Source organism: Amblyomma mixtum, chromosome 8, assembly GCF_055824585.1.
Source record: "Amblyomma mixtum isolate Tamu chromosome 8, ASM5582458v1, whole genome shotgun sequence".
NCBI classification, from domain to species: Eukaryota; Metazoa; Arthropoda; class Arachnida; order Ixodida; family Ixodidae; genus Amblyomma; species Amblyomma mixtum.
Genome location: NC_143019.1, coordinates 45,686,535 through 45,711,316, shown reverse-complemented (window position 1 = coordinate 45,711,316; position 24,782 = coordinate 45,686,535). Strand labels below are relative to the sequence as shown.

The 24,782-nt window shown below is 48.3% G+C and overlaps 1 protein-coding gene across 1 annotated transcript in view; it reads right to left on the bottom strand.

Annotated features, from left to right (window-relative positions):
• LOC149332265 (uncharacterized) overlaps window positions 1-24,507 on the bottom strand; it is a 29,002-nt gene extending 4,495 nt beyond the window's left edge. Inside the window, exon 1 of the mRNA XM_089557497.1 lies at window positions 24,413-24,507. Within this exon, the coding sequence (XP_089413623.1) occupies window positions 24,413-24,507 (95 nt within the window). The remainder of the gene's footprint in view (window positions 1-24,412) is intronic.
• Between the last annotated feature and the right edge of the window lie 275 nt (window positions 24,508-24,782).

The following is a 24,782-nucleotide window of genomic DNA, read 5'->3' as shown; positions in this document are numbered from 1 at the left end:
ATCCCAATGCAGGTGAAAAAATGCCCACACCTGCCTTTTCACGATCCTGCGAGGCATCGGTAGCAATGAGAATATGAAAAGGAAAGGATCTTAGGTGGTCCTGTAACAAACCGAGAAGGAGAGGAAAGGGCTGGAGCTTGGCATTCGATGGGAAAATGTTATCAAATGCAATCTCGACTGAAGGTGAGATGTTATGCAGTGGATGGATATCTGTGAGCTTAATGTTTAAGGGATCGAGGAGAGACTGCACGAAACATATCTGCGGAGTATGCAAACGAGACCAGGTGGCATTTAAAAAGACTGCGGGCTGACTAAGAAATATTACATTGGATGTGTGGAGAGGAGAGTCGTACAAATTTAAAAAGGTTTGGACTGTTAAAAGGCGAAATCTGGCTAATAAAGATGGAATTCGCGCCTCAAAGTGCAGGACAACATTAGCTACATACTTTGGAAGTCCCAAGCAGAGGCGCAACGCCTCACGCTCCAAGAGCACAAGCGGTCGAAGTTTATAGGCAGGAGCTCCTGAGAATAAAACACATCCGAACTCCAAAATTGGGCGGACATACATTTTATAGATCAGCAGAAGTGTGTGCCTTCTCATCCCTGACCTAGTGCTGCAAAGCCGACGCAGGATGCCAATGGCCCGAGCTCCTTTTAAAGAAACTTGCTCAATGTGAGGCCGCCAGGAAAGAGTAGAGTCATAGATCACTCCAAGATACTTCACTGTTTGAACCTGAGGAATTATATGATTTCTATAAGAAACGCAGATATGTACAGGATGAGAAACCGGGAAGACCAACAAGGCGCATTTGTTCACATTGAGGGACAGATGAATACTTCCTAACCAGTTGTCAAGAATATTGAGGTAATCCTGCAAGATCTGATACAGAGAGTGAATATCTTTTGCAGAAGCAAAAAATGCGATGTCGTCAGCGTACACGTAAGTTGACACATTATGGATGCATGGAATGGAGCTTAGAAAGATGTTAAAAAGAACAGGGGAAAGAACTGAGCCTTGCGGAACACCTCTTGTCTGTCGAAATTTTTTTGAAGAAACACCATTTCGGCAGCAATAAAATTCTCTGTTTTCCAGGAAAGCAAAGATCCAGGCTACGAAATAGATTGGGAAATTAAGGACCTGTAATCTGTGTAACAGCATCGAGTACTCGACGCTGTCGTAGGCTTTACTGATATCCAGAGTGACAAGCGCGGCAAACTGTTTAGTGCTGCGAGCTAATTTAATACAGCTCTCAAGGTCAGTATGAGCACACCAAATCGAACAGCCCGGCCTGAAACCAATTTGACAAGGATTCAAGATATCATTTGCAGAAATGAAATGCATGATACGACGAAGCAGGACCCGTTCCACCAATTTCACTAAATTCGATGTTAATGAAATCGGGCGTATGTTGTCAGAAGTGAAACCCTGCCCTTGTTTTTTAAGTATTGGAACTATTTCCGCAAGACGCCACTCATGGGGAATCCATGGACCTTTAAGGGAATGGTTAACCAGAGCCAACAGATCTTCAGGAGATTCGGTAAACAAAATTTTAATCATAGATGTAGTGACCTTATCGGGGCCAGGAGCCGCTGGAGATAGGCGCAAAACAATTTGCGAAAGCTCAGGCATAGTGACCTCAATTAAATCACTTGAGATGCATGAGAATGTAGGTGGATAATGAAGTGCAGATGTGAATCGACGTTCTAGGCCACCCGCAATTCCCTCTAAGGCCTTAGCGATGTCAGCAGGGGATTGAACGAGGGATTCAATATTGACAGCCGGAGGAATCACTTTCCTTCTCCTCATAAAATTAAACAAGGCCCGTTTATTTCCTGACTGAGAAAGAAAATCATAATGACTTGCAATATACTCCTCCTTCGCGCGGGAGATAGTGCGCTTAAATGTTGCGGCGACATACTTATAATCCAACCAATTTTTGGGGCATTGATTTAGGAGGAGTTTCTTCCAGGCTGCTTTCCGCCGTCTATAGGCACGCGTGCACTCTGCATTCCACCAATTATTGGTGATAGCATCCTTAGATCCTGTGACAATGAATTCAGACTTTTGCCTTGCGCGTTCCAACACTGTGCATATATGTGTAGCTTTACATTCGGAACTCGTAGTGGTGTTTCGGTCCGAATCGATTGTGAGAGCTGATTTGAGAGTGTCTTTAAAGCGAACGTAATTTATGAAGGTGTGCTGTTGTCGTTCGGGAAGAGTTAAGTTACACGCAACCCTGAAACTAATCGGTAGATGGTCACTGTTTGTCGCGCAGTCAACAGGCGCCCAAGACGAGACAGAGACTCCTTGGGAGGAAAAAGTTAAGTCTAAAACAGAGCGGCATAGACCACGTACAAATGTAGGCATTCCTGAATTGTTGCAGACTATGTTGTTGTCGCAAATCCAATCAAATAGTCTAGAGCCGAAACAATCTGTTTTAAACCCCCACGTCACGTGGTGCGAATTAAAATCCCCAACTAATAAAACCTGAGATCTGCTGCTAGACATCAATGAGTCAAGGGGCCGAGTGTCATGCACACCTGAAGGGAAATATGCGTTAGCTACAGTAAAGGGCTGTTGACCTGGGATACTAAGATCAACCGCAAGTATTTCGCACTGACTGTCCGCATACTGAAAAGAAATGAAGGCCCTGTGACAAAACTTTAAGGAAATCAGCAGCAACAACCCTCCCCCTCGTGAAGACCTGTCTAGCCGGAACGAACGGTAATGTTTGAGATGATAATTAATATCTGAAGAAAGCCATGTTTCCTGTAATGCAATTACATCCGGTTGAAGTTGATTACATAGGCAAATTAAATATGTTGAAGCTGAGGATATAGATCGGCAATTCCATTGAAGAACACTTAACGACCCTATCTTGGCGGGAGTGCTGCAGCGGCAACTGCCGCTTCGAGAATCCTGGTCTTAGGATTTTGATTTGCATGACTTTTCTGGGACTTGGACTGGTGACAAGATGGATCCGGGATACTCAAAGGAGACCCACTTCGTTTTTGGGCGCGGGTATCGAATTCCATCTCAACACATTCATCAGAGGATGCGTCCTTAACGCTGTTCGGGAGAGATTTTTCAGGAGTCGTTTGTCGCTCATGCTGACTTTGGCCCTGTGGAGCGCTATTGATGTCCACAGATGGTGGAGGAGCAGCCGAAACCATAGAGGACAAGAGCGGAGCGGCGTGCGCTTGCAGCAGATTAGTCATCTGGGTAGCTACTACCTGTGAGATGCACGTAGATACCGTTTCCGTAATACGTTCCATTGCATTCGCCACTGCTTTTTCAACCGCAGCGGTAATTGCTTGTGTCCAAGAGGCGTCCATTGCAGGTGGACATTTTGCAGCCACACTAGAATAGCATGAGGCTCTTTCTTTGACTGCGGCAAAGGCCTCTCGTCGCGTGCATCGACGTTTATCTATTATCTCTAGAACTTGCACTTCTTGAGCTCGTGCAGGACAATCAGGACAGTTGGCAGAGTGGGCACCACCACACAGGCAACATTTTTCTTGCTGTTTAGGGTATTCTTCTCTAGCATGGCTTTCGCCGCATGCACAGCACCGTGAGCCCGATTTGCACGCTTTGGCGCTGTGGCCAAATCTCCAACAGTTCTGACACTGAAGGGGACGAGAGTTAAATGCGTCAACTCGAAACACTAGTGGCCACACTTTGATTTCTGAAGGGCACACTACTCCTGCGAATGTGGCTATGACGGACTCTGTAGGTATTTTCACCCCCTCTACCATTCTGCTGCAACGATGGACCGCAATGACGCCCGCAGAGGAGAGGTTCTCCAGCGTTTCTGAAGGGCTCAATCGAGAGTCAACACCTCGGACTAAGCCCTTGGAACACGCTAGATGAGGCGGAATAAATGCGCTCACCGGGTGGTTGGCGAAGGAGGTACACCTCAAAAGGTCGGCGACACAATCCTTGTCCGGTGACCTGCACAATATCCCACCCTTGCCGAACTGCCGCACATCTGTGATTCGCATGAAATGAGGCGATGTAGACTGAAGGGCCACCTGCACCGCTTCCGGGTTGTTCAAACGAATGGCGCCTCCATCAGCTGGAACTAAACTACAGGAATGCTGGTGACTCCACTGCGAAAAAAGACATCGATTGGGAGCTGGTCCTGTGGAAGAGAGGCCGACCAAGGGGAAAACCCTTGGCCGGGAGAAGAGGTAGACATTAAGCCGTCGTCCCGCGCCCTATCACCCTATAACAGGAGCAGGCACAGAAAACAAGAAGGACAAATTGGGCAAGCTAGCAAAACACCGCCAGGTACTCAGCCGCTACCCCGACGAGGATCACAAGAGAAGCTGTTAATCTCCTGCAGGGAGCGGTGCCGGGACTACGGCTGGCCATCTTCGTGCCCTTCTTCTTCATCCTTTTTATATAGGCACATACCCACGTGGGGGGATTGGCCAAGGTATAGTGGTACAAATAAGGAAATTTCCATAGGATTACTACAAAATATCGGAGCCAAACGTGAATTTTCTAAAATGTATTCATGAAAAAAGACAGAAGTATATTTGAAGTGAAATAACAAAGAACATTTTGGTGAGCAAAAAAAATGGCTGAGGCTTAACTTGGTTAACCCTGGTCAGATGCGAAGCATATTGATGGCTAGGCTTGGTAATACATGGCTTTCCTTGGTTGAATACTTGGTCATTTTAATACAACCACTAGAAGCCTTCGTCGTGGGGGAAGACAACGGCATGGCTACAGCGGAACGCCGACTAACCCCGAGACGCGCGTTGGGTGGGCGCCTGGATTGCCACGGAAGCCGCGTCCGCCTGCCCGGTGGAGCGAGCGTTTCACCTACACCGAGTGTGAACGCGCGTTCGAAATGCGCGGGAATGCCTCTGTCGTGACGTCATGTGTCACGTGGTATGCCACGTGGTGTGACGTCACTGTACCACGTGGTGTGCACGGCGTGTAACCACGGCGAAGGGCTGTAGTGTACCTCCGTCTTCCTCTGTCGTGACGTCATGTGTCACGTGGTATGCCACGTGGTGTGACGTCACTGTACCACGTGGTGTGCACGGCGTGTAACCACGGCGAAGGGCTGTAGTGTACCTCCGTCTTCCTCTGTCGTGACGTCATGTGTCACGTGGTATGTCACGTGGTGTGACGTCACTGTACCACGTGGTGTGCACGGCGCATAACCACGGCGAAGGGCTGTAGTGTACCTCCGTCTTCCTCTGTCGTGACGTCATGTGTCACGTGGTATGTCACGTGGTGTGCACGGCGCGTAACCACGGCGAAGGGCTGTAGTGTACCTCTAGTAATATGCTTCGCATAAAAAGAAAACTCCGAGACTTTTAAAGGAGTTCCGTGCCCTTCTTTTTCTTTGCCCGCGCGTGGTGGGCAAGTGCAGGTGAAGATTCGACGTGCCGATGGGGCTCTCGGGAAGATGTGGTGCCTTGCACATGTTCCAAATGTTCAGCGCCGGCTGCTGAGGTGGATCTTCGCCACCTTTTGTGGACGCGCCCAGGAACGCAGAACTCGAGAAGACGACGGCTACTGGAAGTTTGACTTACGGCTACCATAGAGGAACTGCTTTCCTTGTGGCTAACAGACAACACTAAGAGCAGGAGCCTGCTTTTGTTTCTGGAAGAGAGAAGCCTCCACGATTTCCTTTACCGTATCGACAGCCTTTTTCTATGCAACACAGCAAGCCTTCGAATTAAAAAAATATGAAAATTATGAATGTGGAAAGATGTTCCCCGGTGAATGATGTACAGAAAGAGTGGCAATGATACGACACTTGTGAACCCATTATGTGAGATGCTGCGCCGTCTAACAAAAGGCCTGCAAGTCACGGGATCCTATACGATAGCTTTATGAGGTAGACACTTAGCGGATGGTGCATGTGCGCTTGAAAGACGTGCCATAAACATAATGTGCATTCAGAGCGAGTGAAACCTCGAAAATGAGGCCAAATAGAGATGAGAGTGCTATTCGCTGAGAGTGGCTTAGACCGCGAGTGGATGTGAGCTGACCGTACGGGGTCCGGTCGGGTCACATTCGCCTGCTGAATTCCTCCCACATGCGCCACTTGAAATGCAGTTACGGTTATGAAACATTACACGCACCACAACTTACAGGCCAAGCACACGTGGAGCTAATAATAGCACCAAGCTCAGATTAAAAAAAAAATGTAAAGTGAGCGATGAATTAGAATTCGTAGTGAATGCAATGGCGAGGGGCTGAAAGAGGGTACAGTTTGGAAGCATAGAGGAGAAGACAGCGTCTCGGAAAGTGGCAACGTCGAACGAAACTGACTTTGATTTGTGGACAGTCTAGCAGTAGGAAGCGTGGTTATCGCACTGTCATTACTATCTTTCAACGTGTCTCTCCACCTCCTTCGTTCTCTCCTTTCTTTTCGCTCGTATGGGGCCATCCTTCTTTCTCCGATGCTTTCTTTTTTCAGGCACGAATTTGATTACGCGGCGTGTGCAGGCGGCCACAGAAAAGGGCGTAAACGGACAATTGTCGCCAGCGAGACGCAAAAGAAAAGCAAGATACTTATCTCCTTGCCTCAGGAGCTCAAAGAAAGGGGGATCCCGCGCCGTACAGTGTGCCTCTGCCCGCACTTCTTCCTCATTATAATGCTTTTTCTACTTTTCTACTAAAATTTTCATCTAGTATTTGTGGCGGTCCGCTACGTAAAGCTCAGTTTCAGGCTTCTGCGCGTTCCTAATAACGGCTGATTGCTTCTTTTCATAGGAAGGACGACTGAAAAAGGAAGCCGAGGACAAAAAATTATCGAATGACCAGAAATGATATGCAATAATTCTGAAGAAAAAATTGGGTTTACCCTCGATGATTACACTGACGCTCTTACTCCACTGAATGCTTTCGCTCTAAGCTGAGGTTTCACAGATGCGACAGAATTCTTCTGATGGGTGAAGGTGGCTGAAGCTATGTGGTTTAGTGGCGTGTGGAGCTTCCTGAGGACGGATAGACTAGTATAATGCTATCACAGCAAAAGAAACGCACTCTTCATCGCAAGCTCTTACGGCTGCAGTTTGCCGAGCGATGGATAAGACGCCGACTGGCTTCCGAAGAACCGTCACCAAAGTAGAAGCCTGGGCGATTTCGTAGGTAATCATTCTAAAATAGATGACGGAAGGAAACGTACAACACAGCGCGCGTGTTGTACGTTTCTTTCCGTCGTCCTTGTCTTGTTTGCGCTGTTTTCGAATGAGAACCATCGCCAGGCCACTGCTGCCTTCAAACCCAACAAGTTGCGAGGGCGCTTTCTTCCCCATAACGCGCTGCAACCTTGCCTTCGCGATACACTCCCTTTACCTTCGTTCCCGTAGTCTCGCTCCCGCAGTTCTTTCCCTACGTATACAACACGCCTGTCCCGCCGTCATTTCTTGTTATTTTTTCACGAACACCATCCATCGTTGCGCCCTTACATTGAGCACAATTCCCGTCCAAAAGCCAAAAGACTTATGACCTCGTAAAGGTGAGTCCCAAAGGTAGCGTCACTTCGCTGATTCAAAAAATTACGAAACCGGTTGCTAAGGAAAGGAGGGGGGCACTGACGAAATAATACAAGCAAAAAAAAGAAAAAAGACGCTTAATGAAGCTGTGCCCAACCTCTAATCGAATTACCCTGGGAATCCCGCATAATAGCACGTTTTGGGAGGCTATTAATCTTCCGCGGATGTCAACGGGTGGAGCAATATAGAGCCCTCTGTCCTCGCCCGAGTTTCCCTAGCTCTTAGGCAAGTCTTAATCAGCACTCCCCCTTGTTGTCTGGGCCAGAGAAGAAAAGTCTGCTGACGAGACACTCATGCCTCTCACAGTGCTGCACCATTTCTCCGCATGTGATCGACACTTCTGCCAGATCCTAATAATAAACTTTAGGCCGTCATTCGTGCTGTTGGTGGCCTAAACACTGCCGCTTATACGGACTGATACTCAGATTCGGAGAAGGCTGTGTCCGGGGCAGCTGATGCGCTTGACCCTAGTCCACTGTTTATAGAACCCCCCCCCCCCCCCCCCCCGCCCTTCCCTAACCCCCCTCCCAAGCTCTAGCGTTCCACAGCGGCAGCTCTTAAGGGCAGGTGTTGCGGTTCTGTGTCGTTGGCGTAACACCGCGGCGCGCGTAGCGGTCAGCATTCTGTGGCGTTACGCATGACGTCACTGCAAATGGCCACACTCATTGGTCCAAAACACTGTGATGTCATGAATGACAGCATAGTGAGAAGAAGACAAACAATAAAGAATAAACCATATTACATTCGGCAGCGTAAACAGGTGCCGATCAATATCGCGTCGCATGGTGCACCATGCGACGCGATATTGATCGGCACCTGGTGATCATCGTGGTGATCATGGTGATCATCGTGTGAGGTTTTGTATTCTTAAGTGTATATATTAGTACTTCGCGTGTGATATTTTCGCGGACCCGATTTCCCGTCCACACTGCAGAGCTCGCCAGTGGAAGAATGAAGCTCCCAGCGGACCTGCTTCCGATTATCTCTTCTTCTATGGCTGCTGGGCTCTTTTATCTCAATGACAAAGAAGGGCATCCATGCCTCTATAAGCGCACGCATGATAACGTGTACCGTACACTATTTAAATCCCTGCTTAGGTAGGATGTTAAGTAATTCATATCATGGGGGAGAGATCAGAAGAAGAAAAACAAGTAATAAACGAAGAAGACTACCTCACCAGGAGGTTAGAGGTTCGATGGAAGTTCCAGTGACAAGAAGGATGGAGGGTAGGTGCCGTAAACGGTCACCAATCCCAAGCAAATACGGTGCACTGCTGCCGTGAATGCATTGCTGGCGTAATTTCACCAAGCGTTTGGTAACAGTGTCTCCAAAATCTTTCATTGCATTTTATTCCTATCACCAGCCTCGTACGATGCGCCCTCTGTGCAATATTTCGCCGCTATAAGATCCGCGACTCACTTGTATTTCATTCAGCAATGTCTGTTCGCCCATTTGCCCGGCCGCCAACCCGCATATTTCACCTAGAGCGTGAAGAGCGTTAGAACAATTTTTTTTTAATTTTGTTGTTTTTGTCATCATCTTCATTGTTTTGGCACTGTTTAGTTACATGCATATAGTTTGTTTTTTTTTTTTTAAGTTCGAAGTTGTTGGGTAAGTTTACATGGAAGCAAACGATGATATTCTTCCAGAGGTAGCAGTACCGTTTTGTTGTCGCGCCTTTTGGTTATCTGCGCGGAAAGGAGTGAATTCCCATGCTCGGAAATTTTGAAACGATAATGTTCGCATGACTTTATTCCCGAGCGCGCAGCTGCAATTTGCCGACGTCGACGTCCACTGGAACTACATCTTTTACCACTTGAGTGAGGATTGCCGTTTGGGCGTGATGGTTTGATTTCACTTGAAGAGTGAACAGCGCGAAAAATATAGAGAGAGAACAGAGAAGAGACCACTGCACTCGTGCTGTGGGGCTTGTTCTCTCTTCTTCGTATTTTTTGTCCCGTTCACTTTAAATAAAACCACGCGTTGCAACTACTATTACCAAAAACGGCAACATCGAGAACTAGGAAAAACACAGAAAAGCAAGAGTAGCAGTAGTAGTAAAAGTATCAATAATAAATGTGTGACTGCACCTGGCTAGCTTTTATTGCGTAGTGTAGGGACCCACAGCGTGTACGAAAAGATGCAGGTGATAGGCACAGCTGAGCGACCCCGGAAAACATTTTATCTGTTTCTTTTTCTGGCAGCAGAAAACGATACGCAGACATTTGATTAGCCTTACTAGAGCTCCATCACGTCCGCCGGTGTTTCTATTCAAACTGATTCCGTGAGCATGCTTGTTATCCCAGGTCGAATGTGCTCTGCACGACGTGTAGATAACGAACACCACTGAGAACGAAGGCGGGGACAAATTACAGTAGAGGGCTGTCAGCAAAATAGGGCTGCTTCCTCTTTCCCAAGGATGGTGGCGGTGCAAAACCCTAGCCCATTAGAGGTGCTTGAAATGGTGCTTCCAATTTTTGAATGGCGAGAAGGATGCGGCCAAGGGCGTAGGTGTCCTCAGAAGATGGAGGGGCTACGCAGCTCCTTATCACCAACCCGCTTATCTCGCACTACCCTTTGTCCTTTGCGTGATTACGGCGCGCTGGCGTCCCTGAAAGTGCGCCTAAAATAAGGTCCCTCTGCACTGAGAGACTAAGGAGATTTCCCTTTTCTTGCTTGTTTCCAAATCATACATCTTCGACAGCGTCATCCAAACAGTCAGAACTTCTCAGCTCATGTAAAAAAAAAAAAGGGGGGGGGGGGGGGGAGACTACGACATTGTACTTCGCACCGATGATTTTGGATATTCACATTGATTGTAGCATATGTTTTCCTTCCAGTTTGTTTTACTGTAAAATGCTCGAAACCATCCTCGTGCAGACCCGTGCATCATGGACTATCAGCGGCGGCTTTCGCGCTCATCATTTACTATGTGGAAGTCCCGGGATAAACGCTAGGCGAAGGAATCTGGCATAATTTGCTTCAAACACCAAAATTTGTGTTGCTAATGACGACAGTCCAATTTGAATGCGGAGCTCTTTCTACATCACTTGTGTTTATTTGAGGTTCTTGTTGCTGTCTTTGAACCAGTATATTCGGTAGTTTCGGTCTGAATCAAGAAGACATGGCCGCGAGGAGCGTTTCTAATGGGAAGGCAAACTAACTGAAAGTACTTTGACAGAGTGGACTACAAGAGAAGGAAAGAGTAGCATGGGGCGGCATAGACAACACTACCTGGGACCTGGGAGAAGACAATTAGGAAGACTGCTGGAATATAGCTGCTGCATAAGAAGCAGGACAGGGTTAATTGGACGGATATGTGCGAGACCTTTAGTCCTGCAGTGGATGCAGTTTGGATGATGATGATTCGATAATTTTATGATGTCGAGATTCATGGGAGTGATCGAACTCCGCCTGGCCTCACCACCAATGCACTCACTAAATCAAACAAGACCAAAAATTGACTGGACGGCACTTTCCTTACAAAAGAAGAAGACACGCCAAAAACGCCTTATAATCAGCCTGAAGGGCACTGTGACAAGTACGGTGAACATTGATAGAGGCTCACACATCGGGATGTGGAATTGGAACGCCGAAGTGCAATTTGTTACCATTCAGATAGAATATAGCGACTCACTGATTCTGATACCAGATAGGCCCGACGGATAAAGAACAATATCAAACGACTAATCGACAAGTATTCGGACCAGCTTTCGGATTCCTTTAACTCGCCCTGGATCCTCGCTAGCACTCGTACTTCATATAGCGGATGGTGGGGGGTGTTCGCTTGTCCCCACGACTAAGGAAACCGTTCACGCTCTGGCTCTCATCATGATTGCCAGAAGATTGATGTAGAAAATGGATAGCGTGGTTTATGCTTGCTAACAGATCTTTAATTTGTGCATGCTCTCCCTGCGTCTCAGGTATCAGATATGGATGTTAGTTTTCTCTTGAGAAACTCGACCCATCTCTTGCAGCATGAAAGCGTTGATCATGGCCAAGGGCCAGAGGACATTATATAGACCGCTATATGAAAACTAGGCCCTGAAGCACGCATTCAGCAACTCAGCTGCTACCACTAATCATGCACTTACCGAGTTGTTCTTCGGCAGTGGAAGTGCAGTCAGCTAACCCTACACCTGAAACCAAGAAAATCTTGGCCCGATTTAACATCCTACAAGCCGGTAATTGAGACAGTTCGTACGGGAAGGGTGTTGGAAAGCATGATTGGCGAATGATACACCTCGAGTGCTACAACATCTATCCCGTTGCTATAACTGACTTTCGGCGGCGCCGCACCTCCACAGACAATGTCACTTAACAACTCTCCACTGCAGTAAAACCCTGAGCGTATTTCCATGGCGCTTTCTCCTTATGTGAAAAAATGTGTTGATCAACGTGCTTCAAGATGGCATCCTCGATTCTGTGGACGCTGTTAAAAATGTCGGTTTAGTATTGATGTGGATACGAAGGTATCTGCTCATCAGACCTTTTTTTTGATCCAGTGTGAGGATGACTCGAACACTGAGCATTAGATAGGGCGTGGAGTTCCATAGGGTGCAGCTCTCATCCGTACTTTCGACGTGCGCAAAATATCCGTATTGGTCTGACAATGGCGGACACTGCAAAGAAGCTTCGCGTGCTTGCGTGTAACATGACTGAAGGGAATGCTGCAGGAAACTGGGGACCCAACGACGCTACTTGAACCCCTAACTGCGATCCAAGCTACCGCTCGGCCTCTCCTGCTTCGACGAAACACTTGGGTGTCACCTGTAGCAGCGAGTGGCATTCAAAAAATTGTTATTTTAATGCAAAAGCAGCGGAAAGATCCAGATACGACTAGAAAATAAACGCCGATAACACGCTTTTCGAAGCTGAAATGTTAAAATTAGAATTATTAGTCTCTCCAAGCGGTATTCGTATTTTTTGCATCGTTGAATTTGCTAGCTGCAGGACTCTTTCAGGGGTGTTTCCTTAAAAGACAGTATCATGACGAGCTGTAAATGGTGCAGCTTTTCATGCGTCATTAGGAGGAGGCAATAATTCGCCCATGAATCAGCAGTTTCCTTCGTAAAGTGGGAAATAAGCGTTAAAAAACGTGTACTAATAATACCAGCGTGAAATCGTCCTGCTTTCAGCGACCATTTTAGATTGTATCTATTCTCCTCACAATTGAATGCACTGTTCTCTGTTCTCATGCATAAACACAAAAAAGAGGGGCACATTGGAAATACGGTGCTCTTCCAGACATTAATAACCAATGCAAAGGAGGAAGCAGTCGCCCTTTTCATCGCGTCTGGGGTCCGACCGTTTCCTGCGGATGAATACGTGGTAGATTAAAGCTGGTCTTCATTTTTCCTGACTATAATAACGTATTTATTTATTTATTTATATATTCAGTTACCCTAAATGCCCGTGTGGGCATTATATGGGGGAGAGGGGGGTTACAATAAAAGTTTATAACGCGGAGAAAATGCACAAACAGGCGAGTGCACACAAAATTCGAACATGAAGCAAATACATCATTGCAGGTAGATATATGCGGCTCAGACAACATTCACAGCCCCAGGAAGCACTTCAGACTGTCGACAAATGTGACGTGGTCAGTGATGGACGCCACGTTTTGTGGAAGCTGATTTGAGTTGCGAATTGCAAGGAGAAGCGGTAACTGATAAAGACAGATTTGTGCGGGCGAGAATGGTGTATACATTATGTTGTTTATCCAGTCGCGGAAATACCTGATTAGCTGGCACTACGTGTAGCGCAGAAAGGATGAACGACTATGGTAAAGTTTGTGAAAGAAGGACGTGAGTTGAAGCAACCTGCGTTACTACACAACGTACTACACAATACCTGCCTGCTATTCCCATTGTGTATTGTGAGTAAAAACTTTCAACATCGCTGCATTCGGATATTAGGTGCAGTAGGTAATCTTTAATCAAGGTGAACATATTTCCTTATTATTAGACAAAATGTTATTCTCTGAAGATAGAAAAAGTAATATTTCCTATTTTATCTCAACTGCAGCGTGGTAGAATAGATGAAAGAGGTTGTTGCCGAGGTGCGTGGCTGCCGATAACGAAGGCGTAGCCTGGACGAGCGCTGCTTTTTACTCGAAGGCCAAGTTGGGTTCTCGCGTTTACACGGACGCCAAAGATTTCGCAGGCATGACACTGGTACATTTATACACTCTGAAGAGAGACATGCCAATATTTATTTATTTAATTATTTGTTTATTAGTACCTCACAGGCCCCGAAGAGCATTGGGTGAGGGGGGCAAATCGAAAAAAAGGTACATACAGATGGAAAAAACCGTAATATCGGTACAAGAACGCGGTACAAGTCAAATACAAGAAAGGAACACGAAATTTATACAAAACGGAGAAAATAACATCAGACACGAAAATAGAGGGAAAGAAAAAAAAAGCGAAACACGAACATGAGAAAAAAAAAAGCAACCAGGGGTAACAGAAGTGGTAAATGGGAAAACAACGTTAAGAACAAATGAAACTGTTGTACATTTCGAACATCACTATGGCAATAAATGTATACATAGATGTTTTTTAAACTCACCAGGATCAATGAAAGAGATTATGTTGTCAGGAAGATCATTCCAGAGTTTTATTGCTCTAGGCAATGCAGAGGAATTAAACCCTTCCCATATTCTGCCACTCCGCGCATACGGGCACGCGTGTGGTCACAGCCCGCAATCAGAGATGAAAAGGCGGTGTCGCAAGAAGCCAAGAGCATCACGACAGCGCCGGAAGGCACGCCTGACATCCAAGCGGCTGCGCAGTAATTACTTCTTTTTTTCACGGGTAAAGCAGTGAGACGGCCACTCAATCATACTCATTTAAGCGCGATTTCCTTTCAAGTGTGACCCAGAGGGATGGCTCACTTCGTCGCATACAAAAGTTTTTTGAAAAGAGGTAAAGGAGCAGAGGACAAGCCTGTATTTTTTGGGGCACTAATGAGGGGAAAGACTTTGAGACTGCGCGAGCTTGTGCGAAATCAAAAGAGCCCCGAAGGAAAATGTATCAATCACAGCGTACTCTTTGATGTCTTCAGAGTGCGGATGATGGATGATGTAGCGGCCGTAGTGGCTCCCGCGTAGCCGGCCGAGCAAATCAGCTGGCCACCCCTTTTTGACTATTGTCACCTCTGTCAAAGAAGCAAGCTCCCAGATAAGCACTTAGTGAATGCAGCCTGTAATTCACACAACAAGTTGATCTATATCACTAAAATGACGAAACACAGGTTTGTCCCTAGTGCCTTTGGTTGGTCGCCTTAAACGGCAACTGATGTCGACTGCCAATGATTATGATGTTGTCAGTTAGTACCACAGAGGCTCACTGAAGGCATGACTGAACTCAGCTTGTGCCCAGTTTGTAAGTCTAAATGCAAAAGTAACGACGGTGGAAGTTTTTCTGCTCGGTGAGAATTTACCCATTTCTCTCTTAAATCATTTGTACATGTCCAGGAAGGTTTGCCAGTCGCTCTATATACGCTTTCTATGGACAAAGAAAAAATGAAGCACGACAACCAATAAATCTAGGCAGCACGTAAAATCAGTGCTATATTAATGTGGTTCTACGCTATGAAGATATATGCATCAATGCTCAATATATAGAACAATAGAAAAAAAGCACTACACGAAATACAAATCGGAGATGGATTAAACACTGGTGTAGGAGCGGATGAGGCCAAAGTATGACATGTTTAATTCGGTGACAGTATCAGATGAGACGCTATGCCGATAGACTGATGTGCAGGGACATCATGGTTTGCTTTATGGGGTTTAACGACCCGAAGCGACTCAGGCTATGAGAGACGTCGTAGTGAAGGGCTCCGGAAATTTCGACCTCATGGGGTTCTTTTACGTGCACTGGTATCGCGCACTACACGGGCCTCTAGAATTTCTCCTCCACCGAAATTCGACCTCCGCAGCCGGGATCCACTAAGCCACCGTGTCGGCCGCAGGGAAGTAATCAGTTACCACCAAGTACCAGTTACCAAGTAATCAGAGTAATCAGTGCCAACGGAGATAGGCTCTGCTTAATCACTCATGAAAATAGTGTCCGCATTGTCGCCGTAATATTTAAACCGGACCCGGCCTTATTGCGACGCAAAGCGCCCAGGCTACCACATCCCGAGAAAGCGTATTTTAGAGCAATGTTATAGTCCCTGCGCGTTCGCTGCTTTAGTCCTCTAGGGTAAGCCGCAATCGAAGCCGATAAAAACACCGGCTTTTGTGGGCGGCGAGTTAAGCCGTTCGATCACAAGTAAGTACACTGTCGAGTGGGTACGCACAATTCTGCTTCTTTCTCGCTGCATCGCAGTTGATCTACTCAGCGTCGATGTTAAATTTTCATTATTCGCTATACGTTCCCTGGATAGCGGGGCTGGTACGGTTAATGCACAGGAGAGAATACCTGGTACTACCATCGTGGACTCAGGCCGAAAAGTTTGATGAGGCCACGCCCTCCTCTCCTCGGCTCGACAACCCGCAATCTGTGGATGATTGAACCCGACCTCGCTCGAGGCTTGCGCCTCGAGCGAAGGCCTGCATGAGTGCATTACAAGATACAAAGAAGCAGGTTTCACTCAGCCCATTTCAGGTGCCTTTCTCTCTTAGATCCTATTCTTGCTTTTTTTTCAGTTCTTTTTCTTTTTCAATGACTACAGGCGTCGAAGTTTTGCGTGCGAGACTTTTCTCTCGCCGGCGCAGCGCGTAGCACGCTAAGCACCGATCAGAGTGTGAGCTTAAGCCATGCCTGCAGCACGCTATGACTTTTGGCGTCCCGAGCATGCTATAGCATCTAATATGCTACTTTTCAGCTAGATAATTTAGTTTAAAAATTGACCTTGATAATGGCCCCAATTATCGCCTAGGACACTCACAATCACAGTGACTAACGGCCGAGAAAAAGCTGAGTGCTTAGTGGAAGCCAGCGTTTTTGAGTTAGTCACTGTAGCAGCAGCTGTTTAGCATAAAGTCGAGCCTGCTCTGCACTTCACCTTAATATTTATTGCGCAATAAGTAGGCTCTTTGAATTTCGGCTCCATTGAAACGCGGCCAGCGCGACCATGAATTCAACCTGTAAAATTGTGTTCATTAAAAAAAATGGAGGCTTATCAAGGTTAAGCCCAGTGGATGCGAAGCATGTTAAGCAGCTGCCTCAGTGTGGATGGGGCTAAGTAACGGAGACGTGGTTTTAGGTTAATCGTCGTACTTTAGCTTGGCTAGGCGTTCTTCGCGTTCTTCATCGGTTTCCGTAGCACGCTGCAGCCTTCGTTTTGCATTCTTATTATTAACGTCCTTAGCGTTTGGAGGCATCTTGACCGCATACACGCCCGGCGCAAAGACGCTGGCGCGGTTGCGGGCACAGAGACTGAAGCGACGGCGGGCGCGCGCCGCTTCATCCCTGGCGTGACGTCACATATCACGTGATGCAGCGATGGTGGCGCCGCCGCCGCGTCGCGCTCGACGGCGCGAACCGAAGCGTGGAGGCCTCCGCCGGGCGACGTCCGACGGCGCGATATGAGGCCCCATCTGCAGCCGGTGTGACGTCATCACGTGACGTCATGTGACGTGACCCCACTTCACAGTCAAGGGTGGCCACCGCCGAGCGTCGCGCGAAGGCCCGAAACCTACGTTAATATGCTTCGCATAAAATCCCATTGCGATGGCTGCAAGGGCGTTTGAATATTTATACATGGCCATAGATAGTGACTAATGAAAAACCTAGAGCGAACGCAAATAATTTTTCACGCGTGCATGCAACCCTGTTACGTTCTCCTGGCGATAACAGCCTCTGTCGCGGGGAACGTATTGCTGATTGCTTGTTCATGGTGACGCGTATGAAAAACGCTGATATCGCGGGCCATACGTATAACCGCCACGGCAGAGCGCTGCGCCACTCTTTCCTGCCCGGCTGCCGAGACGGAATAGAGGCATTCAAGACAACCTTCGGTGTCGCCGCTTGCTTGTCGTTCGTCGAATCGCCCTGAAACGTAACTGCTGGTGGCAGCGGTGGGATCGACGACTCCGGGTTCCGCGGCGATTGTCGGTGAGTGCCTGAAAGGTCTCTTTTGTTCACCAGGTAGCTTAAAAGAAGTAGACTGTCAATGACTAGAAAGGGCAGTGGGTGGAAAGCACCCAGATTTTTTTTTTTTTTTCGAGTAAAAGTTTTGGTCGTAACAAGATGGATCTCGGTGCGGTTGTTAAGCCCGAATTAATGCTCATAGCCGAAGAGTTGAGCGTAAAGGTGACGAGAGCCATGAGAAAGCCCGAGATCATCTCGGCCATTGAAAAGTGTGGCGCGGGCGCCGACGAAATTTTAGAATCTTGGCCTGAGGCGCAGAGGAAACGGAAGAAAGAACTTGAACTAGAAATGCTTAAGCAAAACCTTAAGGACGAGGAAGCCATGGCGGTCGATATATCGACAAAATTGGACATGCGAAGCCTCTTGCAGCCCTTTTGCGTCGGGGGAGACTTGGGTCTCTACTTAGTAAATTTTGAGCGGGTGTGCAGAAAGGGGGGCTTCTGAGCTTGCTGCCAGCGGAAGTGGCCGATGTTTTGGCAAGGTTAGATTGCAAAGAGGCGGAGGACTACTCATCCGTGAAAACCTGCCTACTGATGAAGTTAAGGTTGTCCCCTGAGGTCTTTCGAATCAAGTTTCGAGAGGCAAGTAAAAAGCCAGAAGCTCTGCCGAGTTCGCTTACAAGTTAATGGGCTTTCTAAAGAGTTGGCTCCGTGGTGTAGACTCTTATGAGGACCGCGAAAAAGTGCTAGCACAGATCGCACTTGAGCAGTTTTTCTGTTATATCCCTTCCTTCATTCGTGAAGGATTGGATTCAGGACAGGCCAGATGTAAAAACCGTACAAGTGGCGGCTGGTTACGCAGACCTTTATTGCTCGAGACATGGGAAAAAAGTGTGAGAACGAAAAGCCTAACTTTGTCCGAAGCCACGAGCGAGGAACGGTTCGCCCGTTACCTAAAACCGCAGAGTGTTCGACGCATGTTCCACCTTCAAAGGAAGCGTTGGATCCAGAAAAGCAAAAGCTGAAAATAAAGTCGTTTGAAGCAAGAAAGCCTATTCTCTGCTACAAATGTCATCAACCGGGTCATGTGGCTTCAGGCTGTCGTGTGCCTAGAGTGTCCGCGGTTAACTTGTGCACGGATAAGGCAGAAGACCTGCTTAGGCCATACTTGTACCATAGAGTAATATAGAAGTAAAGAGCGGACACTCCCGTAGGCCCCAGCGGCCGACTTTTGTGCACAGCGCACCTAGCGGACCCGGGGAAACGCACTGGCCTCAGAGATGACAGGTTTAAACAGGAATCTTGGAGGCTCTACTTTCAAAACCTGGTGGTGGGCATCTGCCCTTGACGCAGCTTTGTTGCCTCTTGGAAGTGCTTAGGAAGAGCCGCCGCCGCCGCCTTTAAGGCCGACAGCTGCAGCTTCTTGTTGGACAGTTCACGGGGTGGAAGAAACAACCGTCGCAGCACAACAGCAGTACACAAAACGGACGTGCCCACGAAGCTTGCAGACGCCGCAAAAAAATACAGCCGCTCACACCGTCGGTCCGTCGCTCACTGCCGCCTGGGCGTGCTTGCCCGTTGGCTTGACGCACTTAAAAAACGCCGCTGTTGCTGACGTAACTGCGGCCGTAGGCGCGCAGCGCACGTCACTGCAAGCCAAGAGATGCCAAGACCATACTCTTTTTCTTTTTTTTTATTTGCACGTTCAGTGCCATCTGGCGGAAACGGGGAAGCGCCGAACTCGGCCGCGAAAGGGCCCGAGTGTCCGCTCTTTACTTTTATGTTACTCTATGCTTGTACGACATAGAAGTAAATGGTCAGTCTTGCAAGGCTTTAAAAGACACCGGAGCCACACACGACCTGGTTCATTCCTCGCTAGTGAAGCAAGATGATTTCACAGGCGACTGCGTGTGGGTTCGACAGGCCCTGGAAGATCGTAGCCAGAGTAAAACTAGACGGGCCTTTTGGTGTAGTAGACACGGAGGCAGCAGTGGCCGCATTTGTTTTTCCAGTCCCGGACTACTTGCTGGCAGGTCTCGGCTTCCGCTCGCACAGGAAAAGCGTCATGGTCACATGACCTACTTGCCATAGGCTGCTTTCGAACACGGCGCCAGAGTCGGGCTCCCCCTCGGTTACCGTACAAGGACGCTGTCATCTGCTAGCAGACGATGCAAGCCACGGCCACTACGACGCCGAAGCAACGCCGTGCGCTCGATCATGATACTGAGTCGATTTAAAGACTGTACTGTCAGCTTAGCGTAGGTGCATTACAGAACTCAGCTTCGGAGGTATGCTCGCCGCTACTGCTTGCGGCGAAGTTCGCACAAAGTAGCCCAACTCGTTGCGGAAAGGCGGATAGACGAAAGCCTCCGCAAAAATGTTGACAACAAGCTCTATAGCTGCTCCAGTATACGAGTGGTTCACCTGCGATGCTTTCAGGTAAGCGTACAGACAGCATGTGGCAAAACAAGCGAACAAGAACCTCTTGACGACACGAGCAAACAATACGCGCTCGCAGCTCCGAACGCGCGTCCGTGTGCGGTGGATTTCAAGAAAATAAACGAAGATGCAAGAACAAAAAGTCTTGCGATGGCTCAGAGAGGAGCTACAGAGCTCATGTGAAGGTTTAACGCATGATATCGACCTCCAGGGACACGAAAAGCACTCAAAATGCACACGGAGTCTAACTTAATATGGCTGCCAGCGCGGCGCGCAGCTATCGTCTGCTGCCTTCTCAGCAGCCCCAAGCAGCCCGCGGACTGCCATAGGCTAAAAACGAACGCGTTGCTATGGCGATGCAAGCAGGTGGGCGGAGCTTTCGGGCTGCCCGAGAAAAACAAATACCGGCCTCGAGTCGGCAAGTAGTCCCGGACAGTCCGGGACTGAAAAACAAATGCGCCCAGTGTCCGACGGGGTATTGCCCAGCTGTCCGTACAGTCTTTCGAACCGAACGGCAAGGCAGCTCGGTGACTTGGGCGTCTCGCTTGACATGAATCCCGTTCTAGTAGTCACCCGCTCCATGACGTCAGCGAACGGCTCTGAGCCGCAAACGCTCGCGACGAGGGCAGAAGCTGATAAGTCAGATGACGAAACGGCAGAAGGGATGCCGGAGGATACGCTCAAAGAAGCAGACGTAACCACTCTGGTTTCGCCAGAAAGCGCGAACTTCCGTGCTCTGATAAATGTTGATAAGACCACGCTTACCAGAGAACAGGCCACGGACCCAACGCTAGAAAAATGTCGAGATAGCCTAGGAAAAATGTGAAACCAAATATCTCGTTTTATGTGAAGAACGGCATTATTTATCGCCACTTTAAGGACAATGGAGGGAATGAAGTAGACCAGCTGGTAGTTTCATGCAAATACAGGCGTGACCTCTTGGAACTTGCTCATAAGGAAGGATGGTCGGGGCACTTAGGAATCACGAAAACGAAGTGCAGGCTATTGGCAGAATATTATTGGCCCGGTTGTTGCAAGGACGTTAAGGAGTTTGTTCGTTCGTGTGACACGTGCCAAAGAACGGCACGACCGAACGAGCGACAAAAAGCGCCCCTTACCCTGGCCAAAAAATGCCAGAATCTGTTTTCCACAGTTTCGGGAATAACCAATCCAGTCCAGCACAATATAGAAGTGGCCAGTCAGTCGCCAAATCAGTGCAAGTCCTATCGCTTTTCCCCACGTCAAGAAAAGATTTTAAAAGATGCTGTAGATCAAATGCTTCAACTGCAGTTAATTGAGAAGGGAGAAAGTGATTACGTGTCTCCTATGATTTTGGTAGAGAGCCCCTGCAAAGATCCGCGTCCCTGTGTGGACTACCGGAAGTTAAATGCCGTTACTGTAACAAAGGTCTACCCGATTCCGAATATTGAAGCCTGCATCGAGAAAGTAAGCAGAGCAAAGTACATTTCTGCCATCGACGTTGTCAGGGGATACGGGCAAGTACCACTTACCGAACACGCGAGCAACCTGGCAGCGTTCATGACTCCGTTCGGTGTCTTTAAGGCGCTTGTTCTAAGGTTTGGTTTAAAAGCTCCGTATGCATTTTCAAGGCTAATGAATCCGGTTCTCGCCGGAACAGAGGCTTTTTCACTACCTTACCTGGACGATACAGCAATTTTTTCAGGCGCCTTAACGGACCACATCCAACATTTGCAGCAGGGCTTTTCCCGCTTGCAAGAAGCAGGGTTAACGATTAAGGCTGCTAAGTGTAAATTCGGCAGTAATGAAGTCTGATATCTGGGTCATGTCATCGGTCGGGGAGCAAGACGACCGCAACAACTTAAAATTAAGAAGGATGGATAACTGATACATCGTGGGAGGGAACAGCGCGAACAAAACGACAGACGAAGCAAGAAGACACAAAGACGAGCGCTGATTCAGGCAATTAGGCAATTCAGGCAATCAGAAAGTTTCCTTTCCCGCAAACGAAGAATAGTTTGATATCTTTAATCGGGCTGGTGAATTACTACCATCAGTACATTCTCCGATTCTCAGAAAAGGCGAGTCCACTTACGGATGCCCTCCAGAAAAAGGAGCCCAACAACATTGTATGGGACGATCGTAAGCGTGAAGCGTTTGAGTCCCTGAAGTTTGGATCGGTAACTCAGCCTGTGCTGTCCACCCCAGACTATGCGAGGCTTTCCTGGTGCAGTGTGATGCTAGCGAAAGAGGTATGGGCGTGTTATTATGCCAAGAAAACGACAAAGGGGAAGAACACCCCATTTTGTTTGTCACCAGGAAGCTTACTTCGAGGGAACAAGCTTGCAGCACAATTGAAAAAGAATGCGCTTGCCTGGTGTGGGCTGTCGAGAAGCTTCGCTGTTACCTTTTGGGCTCGGAATTTATTCTAATTACTGGTCATCTACCGTTGACATGGCTCCAGCAACTGTCTCAAAAGAACGGCAGATTGCTCCGGTAGAGTTTAACTCTCCAGGAATATGCTTTTGTGGTAAAGCATAAGAGAAGTAAACTTCATGCGAACGCAGGCTTCTTAAGTCGGGCGCATGATTAAGTACGCCATCTAGTGTTCTTGTTTCTTTTGGCTCATCTGCATCACTGTAAATAGTCTCATCAGGCAATCATTCATGCTTATTCCTGTTTTCAATGTTCGCTGTGGACTCCGCCGCACCAGATCTCGGAAGCAGGATTTCATCTGCGCCGAACTGGTCGTCATGACTGTTATATGGGCCAGCGGTGCGTGTTGCACCTACGAACTTCGTTATTGTCGACTTCGACTTGCGACTGTGGGGGAGCTCTTCACAGCTGTTTGCACAGCAGCGAAGAATTTGTTCAGTTTATGTGATGCCATCCTAAAAGGGGGAGGTGTTGTTACGTTCTTCAGGCGATAACAGCCTCTGTCGCGCAGAACGTATTGCTGATTGCTTGTTCATCGTGACGCGTATGAAAAACGCTGATATCGCGGGCTATATAAACGCCTCGGCAGAGCGCTGCGCCGCTCTTTCCTGCCCGGCTGTCGAGACGGAATAAAGGCATTCCAGACAACCTTCAGTGTCGCCGCTTGCTCGTCGTTCCATAGAGTAATATAGAAGTAAAGAGCGGACACTCCCGTAGGCCCCAGCGGCCGACTTTTGTGCACAGCGCACCTAGCGGACCCGGGGCAACGCACTGGCCTCAGAGATTATAGGCTTAAACAGGAATCTTGGAGGCTCTACTGTCAAAACCTGGTGGTGGGCATCTGCCCTTGACGCAGCTTTGTTGCCTCTTTGGAAGTGCTTAGGAAGAGCCGCCGCCGCCGCCTTTAAGGCCGACAGCTGCAGCTTCTTGTTGGACAGTTCACGGGGTGGAAGAAACAACCGTCGCAGCACCACAGCAGTACACAAAACGGGCGTGCCCACGAAGCTTGCAGACGCCGCAAAAAAATACAGCCGCTCACACCGTCGGTCCGTCGCACACTGCCGCCTGGGCGTGCTTGCCCGTTGGCTTGACGCACTTAAAAGACGCCGCTGTTGCTGACGTAACTGCGGCCGTAGGCGCGCAGCGCACGTCACTGCAAGCCAAGATATGCCAAGACCATACTCTTTTTCTTTTTTTTATTTGCACGTTCAGTGCCATCTGGCGGAAACGGGGAAGCGCCGAACTCGGCCGCGAAAGGGCCCGAGTGTCCGCTCTTTACTTTTATGTTACTCTATGGTCGTTCGTCGAATCGCCCAGAAACGTAACAACCCTTTTTGTTAGGTTCATGGAGCTTCGGAGCTACTCACAGATGAGACCACTGTCCAAAGCGCCCAGCGGGCGAGCCTGCATTATTTTCTGTTCATTGTTGTGCTTAAACAAACCAGTTATTTGACGCGTTTTTCAATTTGAGAGCCTTTGCTGGCCACTTGCTTACTTGCCTATTAGGAACCTCCTTTCAAAGATTGTGCAATTTGCCTCTAGAGCTGCTACGGGAAGGGGGGGGGGGGGGGGGGGGGGGCTTCACATCTATCTTCACGGGCCAGAACCGGGCTCAGTAGAGTGATAATGTAGGGGGCTCAGGTCGCAGCCAGGCTTGAAGCTGAGCTCCTGGACCGGCCTTGGGCTTTTAACCTCGAGTTCAGGCCAGGCTCAACCGCAGCTTCAGGCCCCTGTAGGGATCTAGGCTGTATACGCCTGCATTAACAGTAACCGCACAACAGAAGCGCTCCTTGGTTCCTGCACAGCGTTCGAATTCCTTCCGTTCGTACTCTAGATTTCTCTGAAACAGACAAATAGACAACATCGGTGGCCGAAAGCGCCGCATGACTGCAGCAATGTTTACGGAAGCTGAAGGCTAAATATCCGAATGCGTAGCCTTGAAAACGGGTCGTAACGAGCCTTCCTCGTACGGCGTAGAAGTCTCACCACGAAAGCAGGCTTGGTGCGTCCGAGTGGAAGTCGCCGATAAGGCAGAAGCCACGACTCCCTAAATCTTGGTCTTTGCCCTTCTCCAGGGACATTTAAGAGCCAACACGCGGCCATTTATCCCCCCCCCCCCCCTTCCGGCGACAGTCTTCTTTTTCTTGTAGTCCTCAACCCACGACGTTGCCTTGTTGTTTGGATGATGACTAATGCTAGGGCATTGCGAGCGGCTTGGGTCCCTAGGCTGCGACTACTGTGAGCCCAAATCATTTTAATTTTTTTTGTCGCCGTTGTGATTCCATAGCCAAAATGTCTTCTCTAGGAGGAGCTAATGCTAATTTATGTTGGCTTCCCTACTCGAAGGCGTTGCACT